The sequence below is a fragment of the Tenebrio molitor genome, chromosome 7 (genome assembly GCF_963966145.1).
Source record: "Tenebrio molitor chromosome 7, icTenMoli1.1, whole genome shotgun sequence".
Classification (NCBI taxonomy): Eukaryota; Metazoa; Arthropoda; class Insecta; order Coleoptera; family Tenebrionidae; genus Tenebrio; species Tenebrio molitor.
This window is the reverse complement of record NC_091052.1, coordinates 12,770,313-12,790,093: the sequence shown is the minus strand read 5'-3', so window position 1 is coordinate 12,790,093 and position 19,781 is coordinate 12,770,313. Positions and strand designations below refer to the sequence as shown.

Sequence of the window (19,781 nt, the reverse complement as noted above, 5' to 3'; positions counted from 1 at the left end):
AATTTGCAAGCTTGCATATTTTTCCATGATCATTAAGGTTCAGTGGTCTTTGCTCACTGAAAATAGTGAGCAAAGATGGCAATTGAATCACTAGTGAGGAAAAAATATTTTCTCACTAGTGAACAAAGTGAATGTTCTGCGAGTTTGTCGCAAATGATGCACTGAAAGTGTTTTTAATCTATTTTTAAAATACTTTCTCAATATTAATAACTAAAGCTTGTCTTATTTTTAACCTGTTATTTAGATTTCAATTGACGAAAAAATGTGAAATTGCTTGGGGTAAATTTCATGCTAAGTGCATTATGTGTTGGTATCACTGATTAAACTAAAATCTGTAAACCAATTACAAACACGCAGCGCCTAACAACATAACCTCTTTTGTTTGGAATTTTGTTGATCCACGTTTTGTTGTGAAAAACTATTTTCGTAAGTTCCCTGTTGGGCTAATTTTGTAGAAGTTATTGTTTCAGTGCTTTTAACAGTTATAAAAAATAGTGATGCAGATAGATAATGATAAATATGTACAGTTTACGTTAATATAACCTCATTTTTTACTCTTGTCATGTTTTTTTCATTTTGATTTATTTACATTAAAAAATAGCGATTTACGTGACCTAGAAAAGTAATTTTTGAATGTGAGTCATGGTGATAGTAAAAGATGGTTTACAGAGATTTTGTTGAACTGACAGAAAAATGCTGCCCGGAATTTCGATTCCGCGACTGTATTTTATGATCATGGAAAAAAATCAGATTCAACACGCATGAGCAAACCTGCATGTAATCACTTGTTCGTTTGGGGTCTCGCCTTCGGCTCGGACGCCCAACTTCCGTACTCGTGATTAAATGCACTACTTTGGTCACTTGTATTGAAAATAGCTATTACTCAAGAACGTGAAGGAAAGATGCGAAGAAAAAGAATAGTGTAGAGTTTGTGACATTGGCGCCACACGTTGGGCGTCAACGTTGCGCAGAGCGCCCAACGTGCGGCGACGATCCAGTAACACTGAAATACGTTCTAAAAGCGCTATACTTTTGTAAGGAGTGGACTTATTTGTGGAGTCCATCTAAGTTCTTTGTGAACTATCCAGGAGCGATGGCTTCCTGAAAGAACGCCCTCATAACTCCAAATGTCGGTGCGAGGTGAAACTAGTCAAAGTGTGAATTGGCCGTAAAGTAAATTATGGCGCGACCATAGCCTCCCCCGGACAAACTACCCCAATAATTCCCCATATAAAAGCAGATAAATTCATGGTCGTCGCGACCGGATTGATTTAATCGCATCCGTACAGGCAACACTCTCCCTTTCGGCGATAGATGAAAAAATGAATGTGTTTCGGGGAAATCCCTTTCTCGCCCTCATTACTCGTACAATTTATAAACGTCAAGTGATCAAGTGGCAACCGAATCCCGCGATAAAAGAACCAGAAATGACACTGAAATATGAAGCAAGTGGGCGACCGTACTGAACTTGTGCTCGTAAACATGTTGGTCTTGAAATATCGCCTGGAAGTTGGCGAGCGCAATTGCTTTCGATGTTATTGAAAATTTACAGTTGACAAAAAGTCGGAATTTAAACGGAAACTTCCATATCTTCGCGCCATTAAAAGCTCCTCGTCTCTTTTTTATCCCACTTGTGATGGGGTAGGGTTGACTGAAATACGAGGCAATACACGGAAAGCCTGCCAATATGGAAAGTGCATATCGTATCGATGGCGAAACAAGGATGCGACAGCGTTATCCTTTGATCCCAGGGTGTAGTGTCGCGGTTACCTGTGCAATTTGAAAGAACGACTCCTGCGGAGCGAAATCAAACGATTCTAATTGCGTTGGAATTTTTAATCTGGAGAAAACAACTTTTCCGCGAGTTTCAATTTATACGTCTCGGCTTGGAATTTATCCAAAACACAACACAGTTGCGAAATTATGATTGTTCAGGTCTTAGGTGGAGGGAATTGAATTTTGGGAGCACTATTCAGCCACATAAATAATTCCTTGTGTTTGCGGATGCAAATGGAAGTATTACTTACTGTTAATATCCCCGAATTTGGCCATAAAGCCCCACACCCGCGCCATAAATTTCATTTTGAACAAGCATAAATCTTCCTTGAATAAATTATCTGGCGGCGGTCTCAATACCTTTGACGCACAAGTAGATCGCGATAATTTTTCACCCGCCGCTAATGACGCGCTTTGTTTCTGTTTTCCCGGAAAAAAGAGCTCCCGGAACATCCAGATTTGACTCGTTACCACGCCGAATTATAAGCCGATCTGACGGACCATATTTTATCTAGTGTGAAATTTATTTTCGTCATAAAAGTCCGAAACCGCATACCGGAAACTTTTAGTATTAATAACAGTCTTATTTCCTACTGAAACCTGTATTTATTACGTATTTTACACAAAACGCATGCAAACACTTCCGAAGAAATATTGCGAGCGTTTATTCCGTAATCAGCCGCGGGGCCGTTTCCGTCGTAAAAATAATTTCGCCTCTTCAAGCCACAAAATATAGATTCTTGCGGAGTCCGAATCTTGTTAAATGGAGCTCTTGGCTAATGGGCGCATCAGTTATGGCGATAAGGCGGATGACAGAGGCGGTGAAACATTTATAAGTGTGATCGATTCCGGGTGAGCTGGGGGCGGCTCAGGACCGGAATTAAATTAAGCCAATCGAAATAATTGTTGATCTATCAAAATATGACACTAACTGCGAGGTCTAATCGGCTACGAGGATTACAACAAAATAATGTCTCGATTCTCGTTTTACTAAATTGTTACGTTCTCGACGTCCTTTTTTCCGTCCTTCTCCTTTAATTTACAAAATTTATTTTTATTTTGTTCAAAATGTGGCAGTAACAGCGAGATGTACTCTGCAAAAAGAGTGCGATAACGACTTATTTATCTCAATTCTCTTACGATGAAAAAGTGCTCCACATGAACATCATCGACTTCTTTATTTTTCCCCCTCGGGTTGCATTATTATTTTTCATGTCTCTTGAACACATGTTCCTTTGTTTTTATCTTTTTCAAATACTTGCTTAACTGTAAAATTCGTAATAAAAAACATATAATCATGATTAGTCACAAAAAATATCCCGGCACCTCCACCATTTTTACACAACATACTTGTATCCAATTGGAATTTTCCCACCTAATCTTGGACATAGAGCAATTCAGTTTTTTGCATTTGTTTCTACACAATTAAATCTATAAAACGTATGTTTCAGATTTTCTTTACCTTGAACAATAACAGAGCCGTCATCATTTCCGTTAAGAAATCCTGGCGCCTCCACTATTTTTACGTAACTTTTTTTTTCTCGTTTCCTGCTAGCCACAGAATCAAGCAGTTTTTCCTATTCGATTCTCTTCAATTAAGTTGTTCAAAACAGTTTTGATGTATCTTAGGTAATAACGAAGATATCGCAATTATAAAAAAATATTTGAAAATTTTTTGACCAATCTGTGGGGAACCGTCATGCGACTTTTTGCATCTGATTCGACACAAATAAATCTATTCAGGACAGTCTCTAAATTTAATCTAGGTCAAGTCGAATCCGAGATATCATCACTTGCAACTTACAAATATCCCGGCACCTCCACCATTTTTGCAAAATATATTTCTAATCTCAAGTAATTCTAGGAACGGAATCAAATAGTTTTTCCACTCGAATTCTCATAACTAAATCTATTTAAATCAATTATTAGGTGTATTTAGCGAGCTGTAATCTGCGAAAGGAGGATTTATTTATCTTAATTCTGTCATGACGAAAAAGTACTCCTCATGAACATGATCGATCTCTCTTCCCATTTCCTTTACATCATTGCTTTATTTCTTAGGAGGGAGCAGTTACTTTATTATTATCTTTCCCAAAGAATTGTTTAACACGGCTGTAAGATATAATCTGAACTAGACGTGTAACAAAATAAAATACTCATTTATTTTATTTCTCTTTTCATAATGATATCTTTCCTTTATTTATCTACCTCAATTCTATTTTCATGCGAATTTGCTTCTTCGACTTCTAGATTAAAAAGAAACTCCATTTTTCATCTGTTAAAAAATAATACACAACTGTTAATTTCTTTTTTTTAAAGATACATCTTTCTTATCATTAAGTCTCTTTTTACAGAAACATGCTCTCCACAGGGATATCGTTATCTACTCTTTCTATTATTCTCCATCGCGCGTTCAAATGAAATCCTGGGCTGAGTAGGCATTGGAAAAATTAAACCGATTAGAACAGTGTAAAGTTTGAATTTCCCGCCGTTTGACACGAATGACATTTGTTTATGTTTAATCGGGACATAATTGAACATGTTTGTTTTCAGCAAAGGGTGCCCTTAGATATTTCCTTCGAGAATAAGAATCGTTAAGTTATTTTATTTTTAATGTAAAACATTGCCAAGAAAGAAAATAAGGAAAGACTTTTTTGGCTCTAAATTTTAGGTCAACATGCTCCAATTAATCTACGCTTTAAAAAACACAACAATTGACGGTTTCCAACGCCTTCCCAGCCCAGGATTTCATTTAAACGAGCGATATTAAAAATGTATACTAAAATAAAACAGTTTGATTTCCGTTTTTCTGAATATACGTTCTTTTTATTTCGATTTTTTTTCTCTTCTAGAAAACAGCTTCGACTAGAAAACTGATTGAATAGTAAATCAAATATTTTTCACTTATTCATCATCTCATTTTCTTTATTCTTCCTTATATTTTCCTTATATTCACTCCATCCATTTCTTCATAATCTTCACTTTCTGCTACAAATAAATTCTGATTCACTTTTACCCCAAACAACTGAAGAATTAACAACAAAGTGTTGAAATTATTTTGTTATAAATTATTATCGGTTTTGATTAGAAATCCTATCCGACAGTCTGCGCTTTGCCGTCCAATAAAATCCTAAATACAATACGATAATTTTATTCTCCCGGCGCCTCCACCATTTTATTTCCTGCTTTATAATCCCATGCAAATTGGTGCAGCTTCCCGCGGACACAAACTAGACAAATAAAATTTTACGATCCCGTCTCGACGCATTTCCGTTGTACATTGTGTAATTTTTGCATTTCCGTCATCAATCCGACACCTTCGCACGCGTTTTAGCAACAACTAAGTGAGTCGCTTCGCAACTTTGTGCCTTCCATTACAAAGGAAAGAGAGCAAAAGGAACAAAGACAAGGTAATTACAGATACTCGACATCTGAAAACCAACTGTTAGTCGTACATAGAGAGTAAGTAGATCTAGCAACTAGCAAATACTTGTAATTGTCTAGTAAACGTGTGATAATATTTAAAGCAACTTACTTGTTGTAGAGCACTATGTCTGGCCTCCATATGTGGTCCGATGGGACGTGTAGCATATGGACCCCGCCGTACTCTTTCGGCTCCCATCTTAGTTTGTAGTCGTACCACGACTGCGAACAACCGATCGAGTCAAAACCACATTTAATTAAATTCGAGGCGCTCCCTTTTACTGCCCATAAAACGGAATTATTTAAAATAACGATCAGCGTGCACCCGGATTATGGTGCATTTTAATTTTGTTTGTTTCCAGTTTACACACCACTCACTTGTCAGAGTAAATCGGGGAGTTGTAAAACATTTCTACTCACCTGCTCCACCCACAGATTCGTCGTCATGATCTGGTTCTTCAAGTTCTGCAACGAAAAATGATTTTTATTTGGGCGAAACAAACCCGCCGTACAATTAGCGAAGAGTTGCCTAATTGACTCTCCGGAACTTTCCGGAATGGGACTTAATGCCGCTTTGACAGTTTTAAAGTGGCCCGGATTTATCCGTCAAAACTTGCCGGGACACCTGTACAACAAAAAGTTAATTTGTCTCGGTAAATATTTAATTACTCGAGCTCGGAGCATTTTTCGCTGACGGACGAAATATTTTGGGTCACTAGATCGTAATTAAATATTGAGCAATTCTGAGATCAAAGAGCGAATTACGTAACGAGGCCGAAATTCTATATACTTTTTCTTGGGAAGTATCGTTTTCGAGGTGCTTTCGTTGATATTCTTATTTTTCCATTTTCTCCCGCGTACTAAAAAAAAGTACGGCACTTGTGAAGCGACCGTAAAAGAAACTTTCATCGAAGTCTGATTAAACCGGGGCAGGAATTTGTGCAGATGTTAAAATCGAATGAAAGTGAGTGTCGTTGGGCGACCATCTCGACGCACTTACAAATTATGGGCTCATAATGGAGCCTGCGATAAATAGACCGTAAAATTTCGACAAACTTGATAAAGTTTGTTTCATTAGACAATTTATGGCGGACATTAACCGATTCAATCTCTTCTCGTTAGCAAAGACGTGCATTTAGCAGTTTTTAATTCGGTTCACGTACACCGATTTAATTTTTAGTGAAACATGGAGTTTTCGGGATCTGCCTGGTCAACTGGAAAAACCAATAAACCACGTATCACTCCACTGCCCTTAATACGCCATCAACTTTTAATCCGAAATCGCACAAGTAATCATCTTTGCCAGGAAACTCGATTCTTTACTGACATCTTATCAATCCTGAAGGTTATGTTGCAGCACGGATGACCCGGATTAACTCCATTGTTGCAGGAATCGGTATCAATTGATTTGCAAATTCATCAATGGCACTGTTCCAATCATGCCAGGTATGCAGCTAACGATTTCGAGAGGGGCCTAGTACTAAACTGAATCGGGAGCAAATGTTTGTAACAAAGGGCATGTTAGGGCTTTAATAAAAATATTTTACTTCAAATGGCAACAACATTTCTTCGGTAAGAATGGGACACAGTTGAAAAGAAAAAAAAGTTGCATTCGCCCAGAATATCCACCTTCTTTGAACATTTGGTAATAGAATCTGATTAAGTAAAGCTGAAAAAGACAACCTCTAGATTTGACAGAGCTCTAATGGTAGCAGAGATATTGTTGTTTTGTTTTGAAAATCCTGGCACCTCCACCATTTTTGCAAATATATTTTACCTTCAAGCGGTCGAATATCGCTCCTTTGTGTATCTCTATAAAAACGGTTGAGTGTTTTTTTTTTTTTTGTAAACTAGAAAAACTTCAAGTCCTAGGAGTAGAAGTGTCCGGCGGCGCGACCGAGTTAAATGTAACGTCATTTGAAGCATTTGTCACGATTTATTTATAAATTACATGAAATATTTAATAATTAAAAAAATGCTCTAAAAATTATTAAGTACCCAATATTTAACCGCCCGTGTGGGCGTGTGCATGTATGTCAGATGTCAAAATCAAAAATAGCAGGACGGTCGTTCAGTGTTAAAAAGTAAACAGTTGTAAATTGTAATCTTTTGTTATTCACGTACTGATAATTTTTGTTATATTAACTGAATTATGTCCGATGCCATTGAAAACGAAATTCATCGCACGCTTCTAGAATTAACGCAGATCGAGGCAAACTCTTTGCAGGATCTAACCCCAGCAAAATCCCGAAGAGTGTATGATTTCTACATAATGCTCCTGGTGAAAAGTATCTGGCTACAAAGATAAAATTGCTGAGTTCCCTAGAGGAAGGATTATAAATAAATTATTATTGTAGGTTGTAGACTTCGCCTCAGTCTTCAATCTCTGGGGTTAGCACAAAAGCACTTCTACTCTTAATGATATAATCTATTATTTGCAGTACGTCAAGTGATCCTGATGACGTAGTCAATCGTTTTTTTTTTCATTCGCCACAATTAAAATAATAAGACACAACTCTCATTCTTAATCTATCTCGTCATCGTCATTTTAAAATATGAAATATTTTGGCGCCTATATCATTTTTATTAACATTACAAATGCTAAAAATTGCATCAAACTCCTTTTAGAATGCAGTGCACCACAGTTAGATCTCCTAAAATCTGGTTTTTGCATTTCATAATGAAAGTGGCACTTTTTACACGAAAAATCGTAGTGAAAGTAGTACTTTTTGCATCATTTTTTTCCATCTCCTTGGAGATGATTGTCAAAGTATACCTTTTTTTTTGTAATTTTTGATAAATTCTTTTGGACCAAATTTCTTATTTGCTTGATTAATTCGGGCTACGTCCTCATTAATCAATCTGCAAATTCGTGAAAAAAAGTATCACTTTCATAACTACCTTAGGCTTAATCTAATCAAACCAATGACAGTTAATTCTATTAAAAACAGTTTTCAAATTTAATCCACCCAGGTAGTAGCAGAAATATCTTACTTTTTAATAGAAAATTATGTATCAAATTTTCTCAACTAATCCTAATGACAGCGTCAGGTGGTCTCTTGCATTTGATTAGAGATAAAAAATCTATTAAGAACAGTTATTAGGTTTAATCTAGCTCATACGAGAATTTTTAATTAATTAATATCCTGGCGCCTTTTTTGCAAAACATATATTCGCAATTTTCTCAAATAATTTGGGAAATATAATTAAGTAGCTTTTTCTCTTCACATTGACACAACTAAATCTATTAAATATATTTTTTTTTATTTGGTGTAGCTCAAATAGTAACAATGATACAGTCTCTTTTAGTTTTAAAAATATCCCGGCGCATCCACCATTTTTACAAAACATGTTTTCAATTTTCTTAACTACTATTAGATATAGAGCCAAATGATTTTTTGTATTCGATTCGTCACAATAAAGTCCATCGAAAACAGTTTTCAGATTTTATTTATTTTAGATAGTAACAGAAACATCGTAATTTTTAGTAACAAAATATATTTGAGTTTTTCTCAGTTAATCCTAAAATTAACATAATGCGGTTTTGTACATTTGACTCGACACAAATAAATTTATTTCCGAGAGTATTTCAGTTTAATCTAGCTAAAGAGACCACAAAGTTATCATTATTTTAAGTGAAACATGTCCTGGTACCACCATCATTCTTGCAAATATGTATTTCTAGATTACTCAATGAATAGTAGATGTACAAAGAAGCGACTTTTTGAATTCGAATCGTCACAATTAAAGTTATAAAATCCAGCTTTTATAGCTTCTCTAGTTGAAAAGATAACGGAGATATTGTAGTTTTAATTTAAAAAATATCCCGGCGCCTCCACCATTTTTGCAAAGAAAATTTATTTACGCTGGCTCACTTAGTAGTAGACATAGAATCAAACAGTTTTTGGGTTCTATTGGTGATAATTAAGTCTGTTAAATGCAGTTTTTATATTTGATGTGGCTCAAAGAACGGCAGAGATAACTGTATCGCCACCACCTCAAGAGACGAAGATTTTTAATTTGAATCAATACAAGGAAGGAAAATTTTGTTTGGAACTAAGACGAAGCCACATTACTCGGGTACATATTGCAAGACATTTTGTCGAATCCGAGGTAGTTTTAGTACATTTAATTTCCATAAATGTCTCAAAGAGAGTCGGCATGAGTACATCCACAGTGCAAACTTTTCCATTCAATTTATTTAAACTGGAAACTATATTGGTGTTCTCCATCCGAAAGTACAAAGTCCTGGTTATAAGTCTCCAACTTTAAAACAATTCATTTTAAAATACAACAGAAGAATACTTGAAGTACATCGAGATGTTCAGAAACGAAACAGTAAATAAATATTTCCTGGCGGAAGAGTAAACGCAACTGCGCTAAGTAATTTAGTGGAGACTGGAGGAATCAAGAGCAATTTCTATTCGCGACACTCGACCATAATGGATTTTAGCTCGTCTACAATCTGGGAACAATCTTCCACTTCTTGCATTCGCTTCCAACGGATGTTTTTATTTATGTCGCGAAGACTCCATCCCTTAGCAAAACAGCCCCGGTCAGTTATTGTTATCGTCGGACCGAGACAGATAAAAAAATATTGACCGAGATGTGTAGAGAATTCCCATCAAATATTTAATTCGACACCGCATAACACGTGTCAGCCGAATCCTGAGCAGAATTCCCACTTCAGCTGTCGCTCGCGAGGACTCCTGAAAAAGCCGTCGCTTTATACCGGCGACAAATACAAATTTCGGGTGGAATCATCGCCGATTATCCGCCAGTCAAGGTCCCGGAGGTCCTGAAAAGGGTCATCGCGCCTCGTTGAACAGCGTCGAAACACGGTTTGCCCCGTTGTTAGCATTGTTTCAGGTGTGGGCCCGTTTTTCACAGTCGACCAATTAACGACCGTTGAAAGTTCTGATGGGGCTGTGCGGAGAGCCAATTAAAAAAACTTCCAACCGATTTGAACCAGGACCGGTCTGAACTTAGGATAATCGGTCATTTAGTCGATTTATTGAAGGACAAATGGACGGCGCTCCATCACTCGCCCCGATAAATGATACCTTTCAGGATATCGACTTCTTGGAGGACCGGGAGGAAAGCGCCAGATTAAACAGGAGCCACTCGTGTTCCAGTTAAACGTTGCTGCAAGCTATTGACGATTGTCGTTACAGCGGAGCGAAAAGTGCAAAGTACGTCCGGTAAATGTGACGAACGACGAATCCTGCAGGACTCAACGGCTTTAATTACTCCGATTTGTCTCTGCTTAACACAACATTGACGTTTCTTGTCAGCGATGATAAATGCGTGACCGCTGCTGATCTACTTATCGGACAATTTGCGAATGAATTATTTTATCGGGACTCTCACGCTCACAGCCCCGAAGCAACATAATCATCAATTGGTCTTTTTTCAGTCGGTCTCTCCAGGAACCAAGCTTATCTATTATTGATTGGTAATAAAAGCAAATGGTTACTATGGATTTAAATTTTTTATGAAGCTCGATGGAAAATTCTGGGCAGCGCTACAGGTTTTGTTTTGTGTGATAGTCGATCCAGCAATAAAGTACACAATAACAGACCAACACAAAATGTGAATGACGTTCTGATAACAATAGCTGACACCAGTTTGTCGACATGATTTAAAACATTCTTTCACAAAATCGATCCTAACACACAACCTGAGAACGTTTTTGGAAAATTATTTCATTAAGAGTAGAAGTGAGTTTTTTTGTGCTAAACCCAGAGATTGAAGACCGAGACGAAGAATGGCATCGGACATACTTCAGTTATTCCTTAAATATAACATAAATTATCAAAACGTGAATAGCAAAGATTACAACTTACAACTGTTTACTTTTTAACACTGAACGGCCATCTAGCTAATTCTGAATTTGACATCTGACATCATGGACACGCCCACACGGGGCGACTCGTGTTACATCACAGTGGAACCGGCTAAACATTGGATGATAATGTCCTTGTTTCGCTTTTTTGAAAGCATTTTTTAATAGGGATAATTTGCTACTTTAATGCCAATTTAACCGTTTCTATAGAAATACACAAAGACGCGATTTTCGACCGCTTGAAGATAAAAATTATTACTTCCTGTAACAGAGATATGTGACGTTTTGTGAAAAAGCGTAGTAGCGCCTAGTTATTTTTGCTAATCTATATAAAACAAAAAATTATTCAGTTAATGCTAAACATGAAACTGAGTTGATTTCTGTATTGTGACAATTAAATCTATGAAATATTATTTTTGGATTCTGCTAACTCAAACAATGACTAAAATATCGCCATATTAGCAAGAAAAATCCCGGCGCCTCCACCAATTTAAAAAAAATATATATTTTTTTGCATTTTCTCAATTAATGTTCTATAAAGGATCGGCACTTTGTTGCATTTCATGATATATAAAACAGTTTTTAAATCTAATCTGTCTCAAGCAATAACAGAGATATTGTCTTTACAATATAAAATTTCCAGAATATTAGGTAATCCTAGGTATGAGGCCAAATGGTTTTTGCATGCAAATTGTCACAATGAAATCTACAAAACGCAGTTTATCGATTTCACTTAGTTCAAACGGTGACAGAGATAGCGTCAATTTACTAAAAACTATTTCTGACCATTTTTGAAAAATAGTAGTTATTTGCAGTTTACTCAAATTAATACTCCACCGAAAGTGAAGTAGTTTTTTCACAATTCAATTCCTCACAATTAGGTCTAAAAACGAGCGTCAGATTTGAAATGGTAGCTAGATATTGTTATTTTTTAATTAAATATATCCCGGCGCCTCCACCATTTCTCATCCGTCAAATTTCAGCGTTGTAAACTAATCCTGGGGATGAAATCAAACTGTTTTTGCATGTTCGCACAACTAAATCTACAAAACACAGTTTCTCGATTTAATCTAGCTCAAATGATGACAGAGATATCGTCATTTTAGTTCGAACATATCCTGGCCATTTTCAAAAAATAGCTATTTGCAGTTTTCTCAATTATTTCGTCACAATTAAATCTATTAAAAACAGTCCTCAGACTTGATGGAGCTCAAATGATAATCTAGAGTTTGTCATTTTTAATTAAATATGTCCCGGCGCCTCCACCATTTTTCATTCGGCAAATTAATATTAAGGTGAAATCAAAGAGATTTTCGTATTCGAGTCTCCACAATTAAATGTACAAAACACAATTTTTTGATCTAATCTAGCTCATACGGGACAGAGATATTGTCACATTAGTAAAAAAAAATTTAATCGCACCTTCACCACTTTTAAAAAAACATTTCTTTGCAATTTCCTCAATTTATGATGTTTTAAAGATGTAAAACGGTTTCTTCATTCCATTCGAGACAAACAAATCTATCAAAAAAAAAAAAGTTTTTGAATTTAATATACAGGGTGATTTTGAAAGTTGTGCAGAAATTTTAACCACGAGCTACTGGCTTCATGTAGAACTCGGAAAAAATATTTAAAAAATTCTATGTCAAAAAATAAAATTACATTTATTTTTTGAGCTACAATTTTTTTTAATTGCTTTTAGTTTTCTACGTTGTCTTACGACCTCGCAGGTAAAATTTCGGCACATTTTAAAAATACACCCTTGTGTATCATGTTTTATAAAATGTACGCCGAAATTTTACCTACGAGGTTGTGGAACAACGTAGAAGACTAAAAGAAATTAAAAAAAATTGTAGCTCAAAAAATAAATATTTAAATATTTTTTGACATAGAATTTTTTAAATATTTTTTTCGAATTCTACATGAAGCTAGTAGCTCGTGGTTAAAATTTCTGCACAACTTTCAAAATCACCCTGTACATATTTCATGAAGTCATGTATAACCCGGCGCCTCCACCATTTTTATAATTCCTCATAATCGGTGTTATTCTTTTCTCTTCTTCCCCAAATTAAATAAAGAATTAATTTTCTACTGAAAATTGACCTGACCTGATCTGCCTGGCTGTCTCATTCACAGAAGTATTCATTCATTAATTTTTTCATTCACTATAATTACATACTGCAAAAAGCACCGTCTGGAATTTTTGGCATTCATTCATTAAAGTAATCATTCATCCGTTCATTCATTAATTTTTGTCGTTCACTTCTTCCGCAAAAAAGCACCGATTGATCAGCAATTCTTCTCCGGAAGTAATTTTACGAAAAATCAAAATCGTTGCGCCGGTCGTTTCCACCCTGCGCCAAAAAAAAAATCTGCAAAACATCGATCTCTCCCCCGCGCCCCCTCATGCCCCCCTCGCAATCAAGCTGATTTATGCGTCCCTAATTTAATAAGAGCCGCGAATTCGGCCAATTCCCCTAAACACCTCTGCATTTTTTCGGCGACAACTTATCTGTTTCTCCCTCTTGAACAGTCGCGCCCTACGGACGCTTTACACGGTCGCAAAGGGATCTCGCGTACAGGTCTGTTGAATTATTTAGAGCGGATTACGACCTCGGCGCTACTATCGACTCTTCCGACCGCCAAGCTTTAGAAAAACTCGCACAGAGGAACTACAATTCGCGCTACTGCCCATAAATACGTGCCTATTGGAGGAGGTCGGCGTGGGCGTTTTACAATTTTCCGAACGGCAAAATCGACCTGTTAATAGCGCGGGGATGAATGTATTAAACGCGTTCGTCATCCATCTGGACGGCGGCGTTGTCTCCGGAGCCGGAAGCTCCGATCCGGGCCCGGTTCGAGCTTAAAGGAAATGGAAACAAATAACTCGGATTAAAAAGCGAGAGATGGGGTGTTTATGCAGCGGCTTGATGGGCGAAGACTGTGCTTTGCAGGAACCAGCTGAAATATCGCCGTCCTGCCCCTGAACTCGGACGTCTTCAAGATCGATAAAGGTCCTTTATCACGTTTCGGAAAAAGTCCGCGTGCAGATAATTCGCGTTGACCACCGGCGAATTTCAACGCATTTTCGTTATTTATCCCTCACCTATGCCTCAATTTTCGCCGAACCGTAGATTAACGATTTCCATGATAACCGTAAAAACCCCATCACAATTTATCTCGGGGCTCTTATTTACGAGCGTCAGTGATTTATCTCATGCAAATGTAGTCGCGGGTCACAGACAGCGATATCTAAATCTGCACAATATCGACATCTGCAAGGCGAACGTGTCCTGATAAAATTATTATCCTTCAAGGTCCCGGCTTCTCGGCCGTTCGTCATACCCTGCCTTCCTGCGCCCCATGACAAACTATAAATTTAAATCCAATTTGGGGGAACGTGAGTTTTGCTTTGTATCGTGTAAAGAAATTGTTGCCGACAGGGATAACCGAGCCGGAAAATCGCCTAAGCAGGTGGATGCAGGCCGACCGAATTAATAAATAATCAGCTAATGGTAAAAAGGAGCCGGGAAATGCTGATTTATCGCCAGATTTCGACCGAACTTAACCAACTTTCATACGAGCTCAGTTCGCGGTGCATTAAACGACTTCATTGTGGCACTCAGAAAGTCTAATAGTGAAGATTGCCGACTTAAAATATCCGAAAATGATGGATCACGCGTGAAATAAAAGTCTGAAAAATGTATTGTAAATCTTGGAAAAATGGTGGATGCGCCAGGAAAGCTTGTTCCAAATAGCCTATATCCTAATTACAGAAAGCTACATAACGCAAAAAGTAATTTACAGTGTCAAAAGAGCTTGAAGAGTGTAAGCGAAATATACAAAAATATACTAGGAAGTCTACAATTTTTGCAAAAATCTATTTGCAATTTTAGAGTTCGTGGATTCGATTGCACTAAGATTAGAATATAGAACGTATTTTTAGCTTTGATTTATTTTAAATATTAACAGAGATATTGTTCATTTTAATTAAGGATCTATCCCGGCGCCTCCACTATTTCTGCAAAACGCGTTTGCAATTTTCTCTGTTATCGCTAGACATACAGTCACACATTTCTTTTGTATTTGATTCATCACAGTTAAATCTATTAAACACAAGTTTCGGATTTTATCTACCTCAAGCAATAACCTAATTTTTAATAAAATATTATTAAGGCGCCTTTACCATTTCTGCACAAGATAATTATAATTGGAAGATAGCGGGATGCGGTTTTCTGCATTTTATTCCCCACAATTAATCTAATAGTAACAACTTTTATAATTAACCTGGCTCTAATAATAACAGAGATATGGTTGTTTTCAGTAAAAAATTATCGGAAGGGATCTACCAGATTTACAATTTGCAATTTCAAGCTGTCACAATTAAATCTACTAAAAACAAAAAGAGCAATAAAAGAAAGAGTTCTTGGTACCTCGAAAAGTGTACAGGAACAACGAGAAACTTCAAAACAATATCCTCTTATCACTGACATTTTTTTACTATACTTATTTGCTATTTTCTCAACTAATCCCAGAAATTAAATGTCCAAGGTTTCTGCATTCGACTCGACACAACTAAATCTATACAATGCAATTCCTGCATTTGATTTATTTATTTGAAATGTCATTCTCAGAAAAAAAAATCCCGGCGCCTCCACCATTTCTACAAAATAAATTTTCTCAACTGCTTTTAGATACTCGTATAGAGCTAAATGATTTCTTGCATTGAATTTATCGCAATTGAATTTATTAAAATCTCTTTTCAGATTTAATTTAGTTCAATTAATAACAGAGATACATATCGTCATTTTAATAAAATTATCTTTTAGCGCCTCCTTCACTTTTGCAAAATACATATACTCGTATAATTATAATGTATTTGATTCGACACAGTTAAATCTAAAAGGACATCTTTATCCTTTTCAATAGAAAAAATATCCCAGTACCTCTACTATGTTTGAATTTTTTTTTTGTCAAGCAATTTTTTGTATTCGATTAATTATATGAAAATCTATCAAGAGCATCTTCTATTTCGTTATCCTGGCGCCTCCACCCCAACTTCAATTCGCCGCATTTAAATCTATCAAAAAGCAGAAAGAGACATGTAAGACCGTACGATGCAATTTATAGTTTGGAGAGAGATAGCAATGCCCCGAAAGTGTAAAAGGAACAAACGCAAACAACAATGACCTAATTTTTAACAAAATATTATTTCGGCGCCTCTACCATTTCTGCACAAGGTAATTATAATTAGAATTTTCTCAACTAATTCTAAAGACAATGAGATGAGGTTTTTTGCAGTTTATTCCCCACAATTAAATCTAATAGAAACAACTTTTAGAATTACCCTAGCTCTGGTAATAACAGAGATATGGTTGTTTTCAGTAAAAAATTATCGGAAGTCATCTACCAGATTTAAAATTTGCAATTTCAAGCTGTCACAATTAAATCTACTAAAAACAAAAAGAGCAATAAAAGAAAAAGTTCTTGGTACCTCGGAAAGTGTGAAGGAACAAAGAGTGACATTTTTTTTACTATACTTATTTGCTATTTTCTCAATTAATCCCAGAAATTAAGTGTCCAAGGTTTCTGCATTCGACTCGACACAACTAAATCTATACAATGCAATTCCTATATTTGACTTATTTATTTAAAATGTCATTTTCAAAAAAAAAATCCCCAGCGCCTCCACCATTTCTACAAAATATATTTTCTCAACTGCTTTTAAATATAGAGCCAAATGATTTCTTGGATTGGATTTATCACAATTGAATTTATTAAAATCTCTTTTCAGATTTAATTTAGTTCAATTAATAACAGAGATATCGTTTAATAAAATTATCCTTCATTTTTGCAAAATATACAGGGCAAATCACATAAGGCTTATTTCTGAATTTATTTTGTACGCAACCAAAAATACTAATGACGCTGACTACTTGATACCATTTATAATGTGATTTAATTTAGTAATCAACGTAGGTATGTAATTTGGCTAAAAATGTCACAATGACGTTTTCCTGTTCTGATTAATGAAATCAAAAATTAAAATTCATCACCTGCCATTTTGACATTTTTAGCCAAATTACACACCTACGTGGATTACTAAATAAAATCACATTATAAATGGTATCAAGTGGTCAGCGTAATTAGTATTCTTGGTTGCGTACAAAATAAATTCAGAAATAAACCTTATGTGACTTGCCCTGTAGAGGGTGCCTCAGCTAAGACTTTCGAGCCTAATAACTCAGTTATTTTCCAGCGGATTTTTGTGAAATTTAAAATGCAGATATTTTAGACGGTGAAGAATAAAATCCCATTAATGCAATCACCCAAGTCTTAAAGACGTAATTTTTACATGCCTTTTTAAAATGTTTAATCAATTAAGATTTACATAAAAAATTGATCGTCATTAAAAAATGCTGTCGGGAAAAACTCGTCCTTGAAAGACGTCTGGTTTGCAAGAAAAAAGCAAAAAACTGTGTTAAACGTGGCTGCAAATGCAAAAACGTAGACGCGTATGAAACAAACGCGGAATTTTGCAGAATTTTGGTCATCCCTTTCCGCAGAAGCGCAGGTGACATATTTGACGTTTATCTTGTTAACCTTACAAACACTTACAAAGTTAAAGACAACATTTGGACGTAATTTATCATACTGGATGCTTTAATTCTTCCATAAAGGACTAAAACACGATCGGGATATTTTAGCAAGGTAATTTAGTTCACGTACGCTTCATGTGTCTTCAAATAAATTGACGAATCTCTTAACCTTACATTTTGTAAAGCCTACATTGGGATAGTGTTCCACGAGAAAACGAACTGTGTCATTGAAGTTCTTACGACACTCTCCATAGGCAAAATTTTTTTCCTTTTTCAACAATATTGAAATTTCTGCCGCTGTATACTATTTTTAGAGTATTTTCAATAAATTTTCACAATTTGACGTTTCTAATAAAGCGCGCCCAATTTTGACAGACTTTAAAGGGTCTACAAAATGTTGCTTGGCAATTAATCATCAATTGTTTCAAAAGGTAACTGCTCAAATACCTTCAAATTTTACATTAAATTTTTAACGACAAAATCTAATCTTTTCGTTGAATCAGACAAGTGATTTACTTAATTGTTTGTGTAGACCCCTATTTTTTAATGTTTAACAATCTAATAATAATCGCGCATAATTTTCGTTAAAGGAAACCGATATTAAAACTACATTTTTTAACTTGAGGTAATTTTATTATTACTAATTGAACCTTCACGGTCTAAAATATCTGCATTTTAAATTTCATAAAAATCCGTTGGCAAATAACCGAGATATTAGGCTCGAAAGTCTTAGCTGAGACACCCTGTATAATTGGAATTTTCTCAATTAATCTTAAAAATAGAGTAATGCATTTGGTTCGACACAATTAAATCTATAAAACGTATGAAAGGACATCTTTCTCCTTTTCAGTAGAAAACATATCCCAGTACCTCTACTATGTTTGAATTTTTGTTTTTTTTTGATTGTCAAGAAATTTTTTCTATTCAATTAATTATATGAAAGTCTATCAAGAACATCTTTTATTTCGTTATCCTGGCGCCTCCACCCCAACTTCAATTCGCCGCATTGAAATCTATCAAAAAGCAGAAAGAGACATTTAAGACCGTACGATGCAATTTATAGTTTGGAGAGAGCTAGTAATGCCCCGAAAGTGTAAAAGAAACAAACGCAAACAGTTTGAATTGGTGTTATTTATTTGCGAGTTTGGAGTTTTTGAAGAAGACGTATGAATTGCTTGGGCGAAGAGGGAGTAAGCTAAGCCTTTGGCTAAACACCATCCCGGCCTCAAGTCTCCTAGAAAGAGATTTCTTATCGTACGAAAAAGTAATTTAAAAAAACAGTTTAGCCGCCACACCTGCACTCAAGATAAATCCTCATCCCTTATCTGAGCACTTCTAAAAAATTGACTCAACCGTACCTGCTTACTCCGACATTTGTACGATTAGCGAAAATGCAACACGCATGAGTTGCTCCCTCTTTTAATTTTTCAAATTCAAGTCTAAACGTTTGTGGCTCTCTGGAGGAGCATTAAATTTTAATCGACAAACTTGTCCCATTTTATCTGCCATTTTACGGCCCATCACTTTCGACGTTTAGACACCACCCTCGAAAATATCCAAATTTGTTGACCGTCAGGGTTGACCTCACTTTTACCTCGCGCCACCCCATCGAAAAAAATAATTGTTTATTCTGCATCAGAGAGCCGGACCGAGCGACTTGATGAGCTGTCATCTACAGGATTCACAATGATTTCCGTCATTTTAAGGCACCCTCCGCCATTATTAACCCCCGCCATGAATAATGCATTTTTCCATTACTCCCACCCTTCCCACGAAAAAATCACACATAATTATTCCGTCGTTTGGATGGTGTTTTCGCGATTGCGGTCCTCACCTCCATTTTTTCGCCGTCAGCCGAACAAAGTAAACATCACCGGCACGAAACGGTGGCGGCGCGCTGGGGGTGGTGATGCATAGGATACATCAGTATCGGAGCGCTTTCCCATAACGTGATTCTCTCAACCGTTCTAAAAATGTCACTCGGGTCCGCAGGGACCCTGCCGTACATTTGACAGTTTACGTTGCACACTCCTGAAAAAATAAACAGCCAGACCCATTTCAATGATGCAAATTTGAATTATTTTACGGCAAATCGGTCTTGGGATGCGAAGGGAATAGAGGCCACTTCGGTTACATCG

The 19,781-nt window shown here is 36.1% G+C and overlaps 1 protein-coding gene across 2 annotated transcripts in view; it reads right to left on the bottom strand.

Annotated features, from left to right (window-relative positions):
• Positions 1-19,781, bottom strand: part of nAChRalpha4 (nicotinic acetylcholine receptor alpha4) — a 70,693-nt gene that overhangs the window by 25,936 nt on the left and 24,976 nt on the right. For both annotated transcript variants that reach the window (XM_069053062.1, XM_069053063.1), the window contains exons 2-3: positions 5,620-5,664; positions 5,312-5,421 (exon numbers count right to left, since the gene is read on the bottom strand). In XM_069053062.1, the coding sequence (XP_068909163.1) occupies positions 5,312-5,421; positions 5,620-5,664 (155 nt within the window). The remainder of the gene's footprint in view (positions 1-5,311; positions 5,422-5,619; positions 5,665-19,781) is intronic.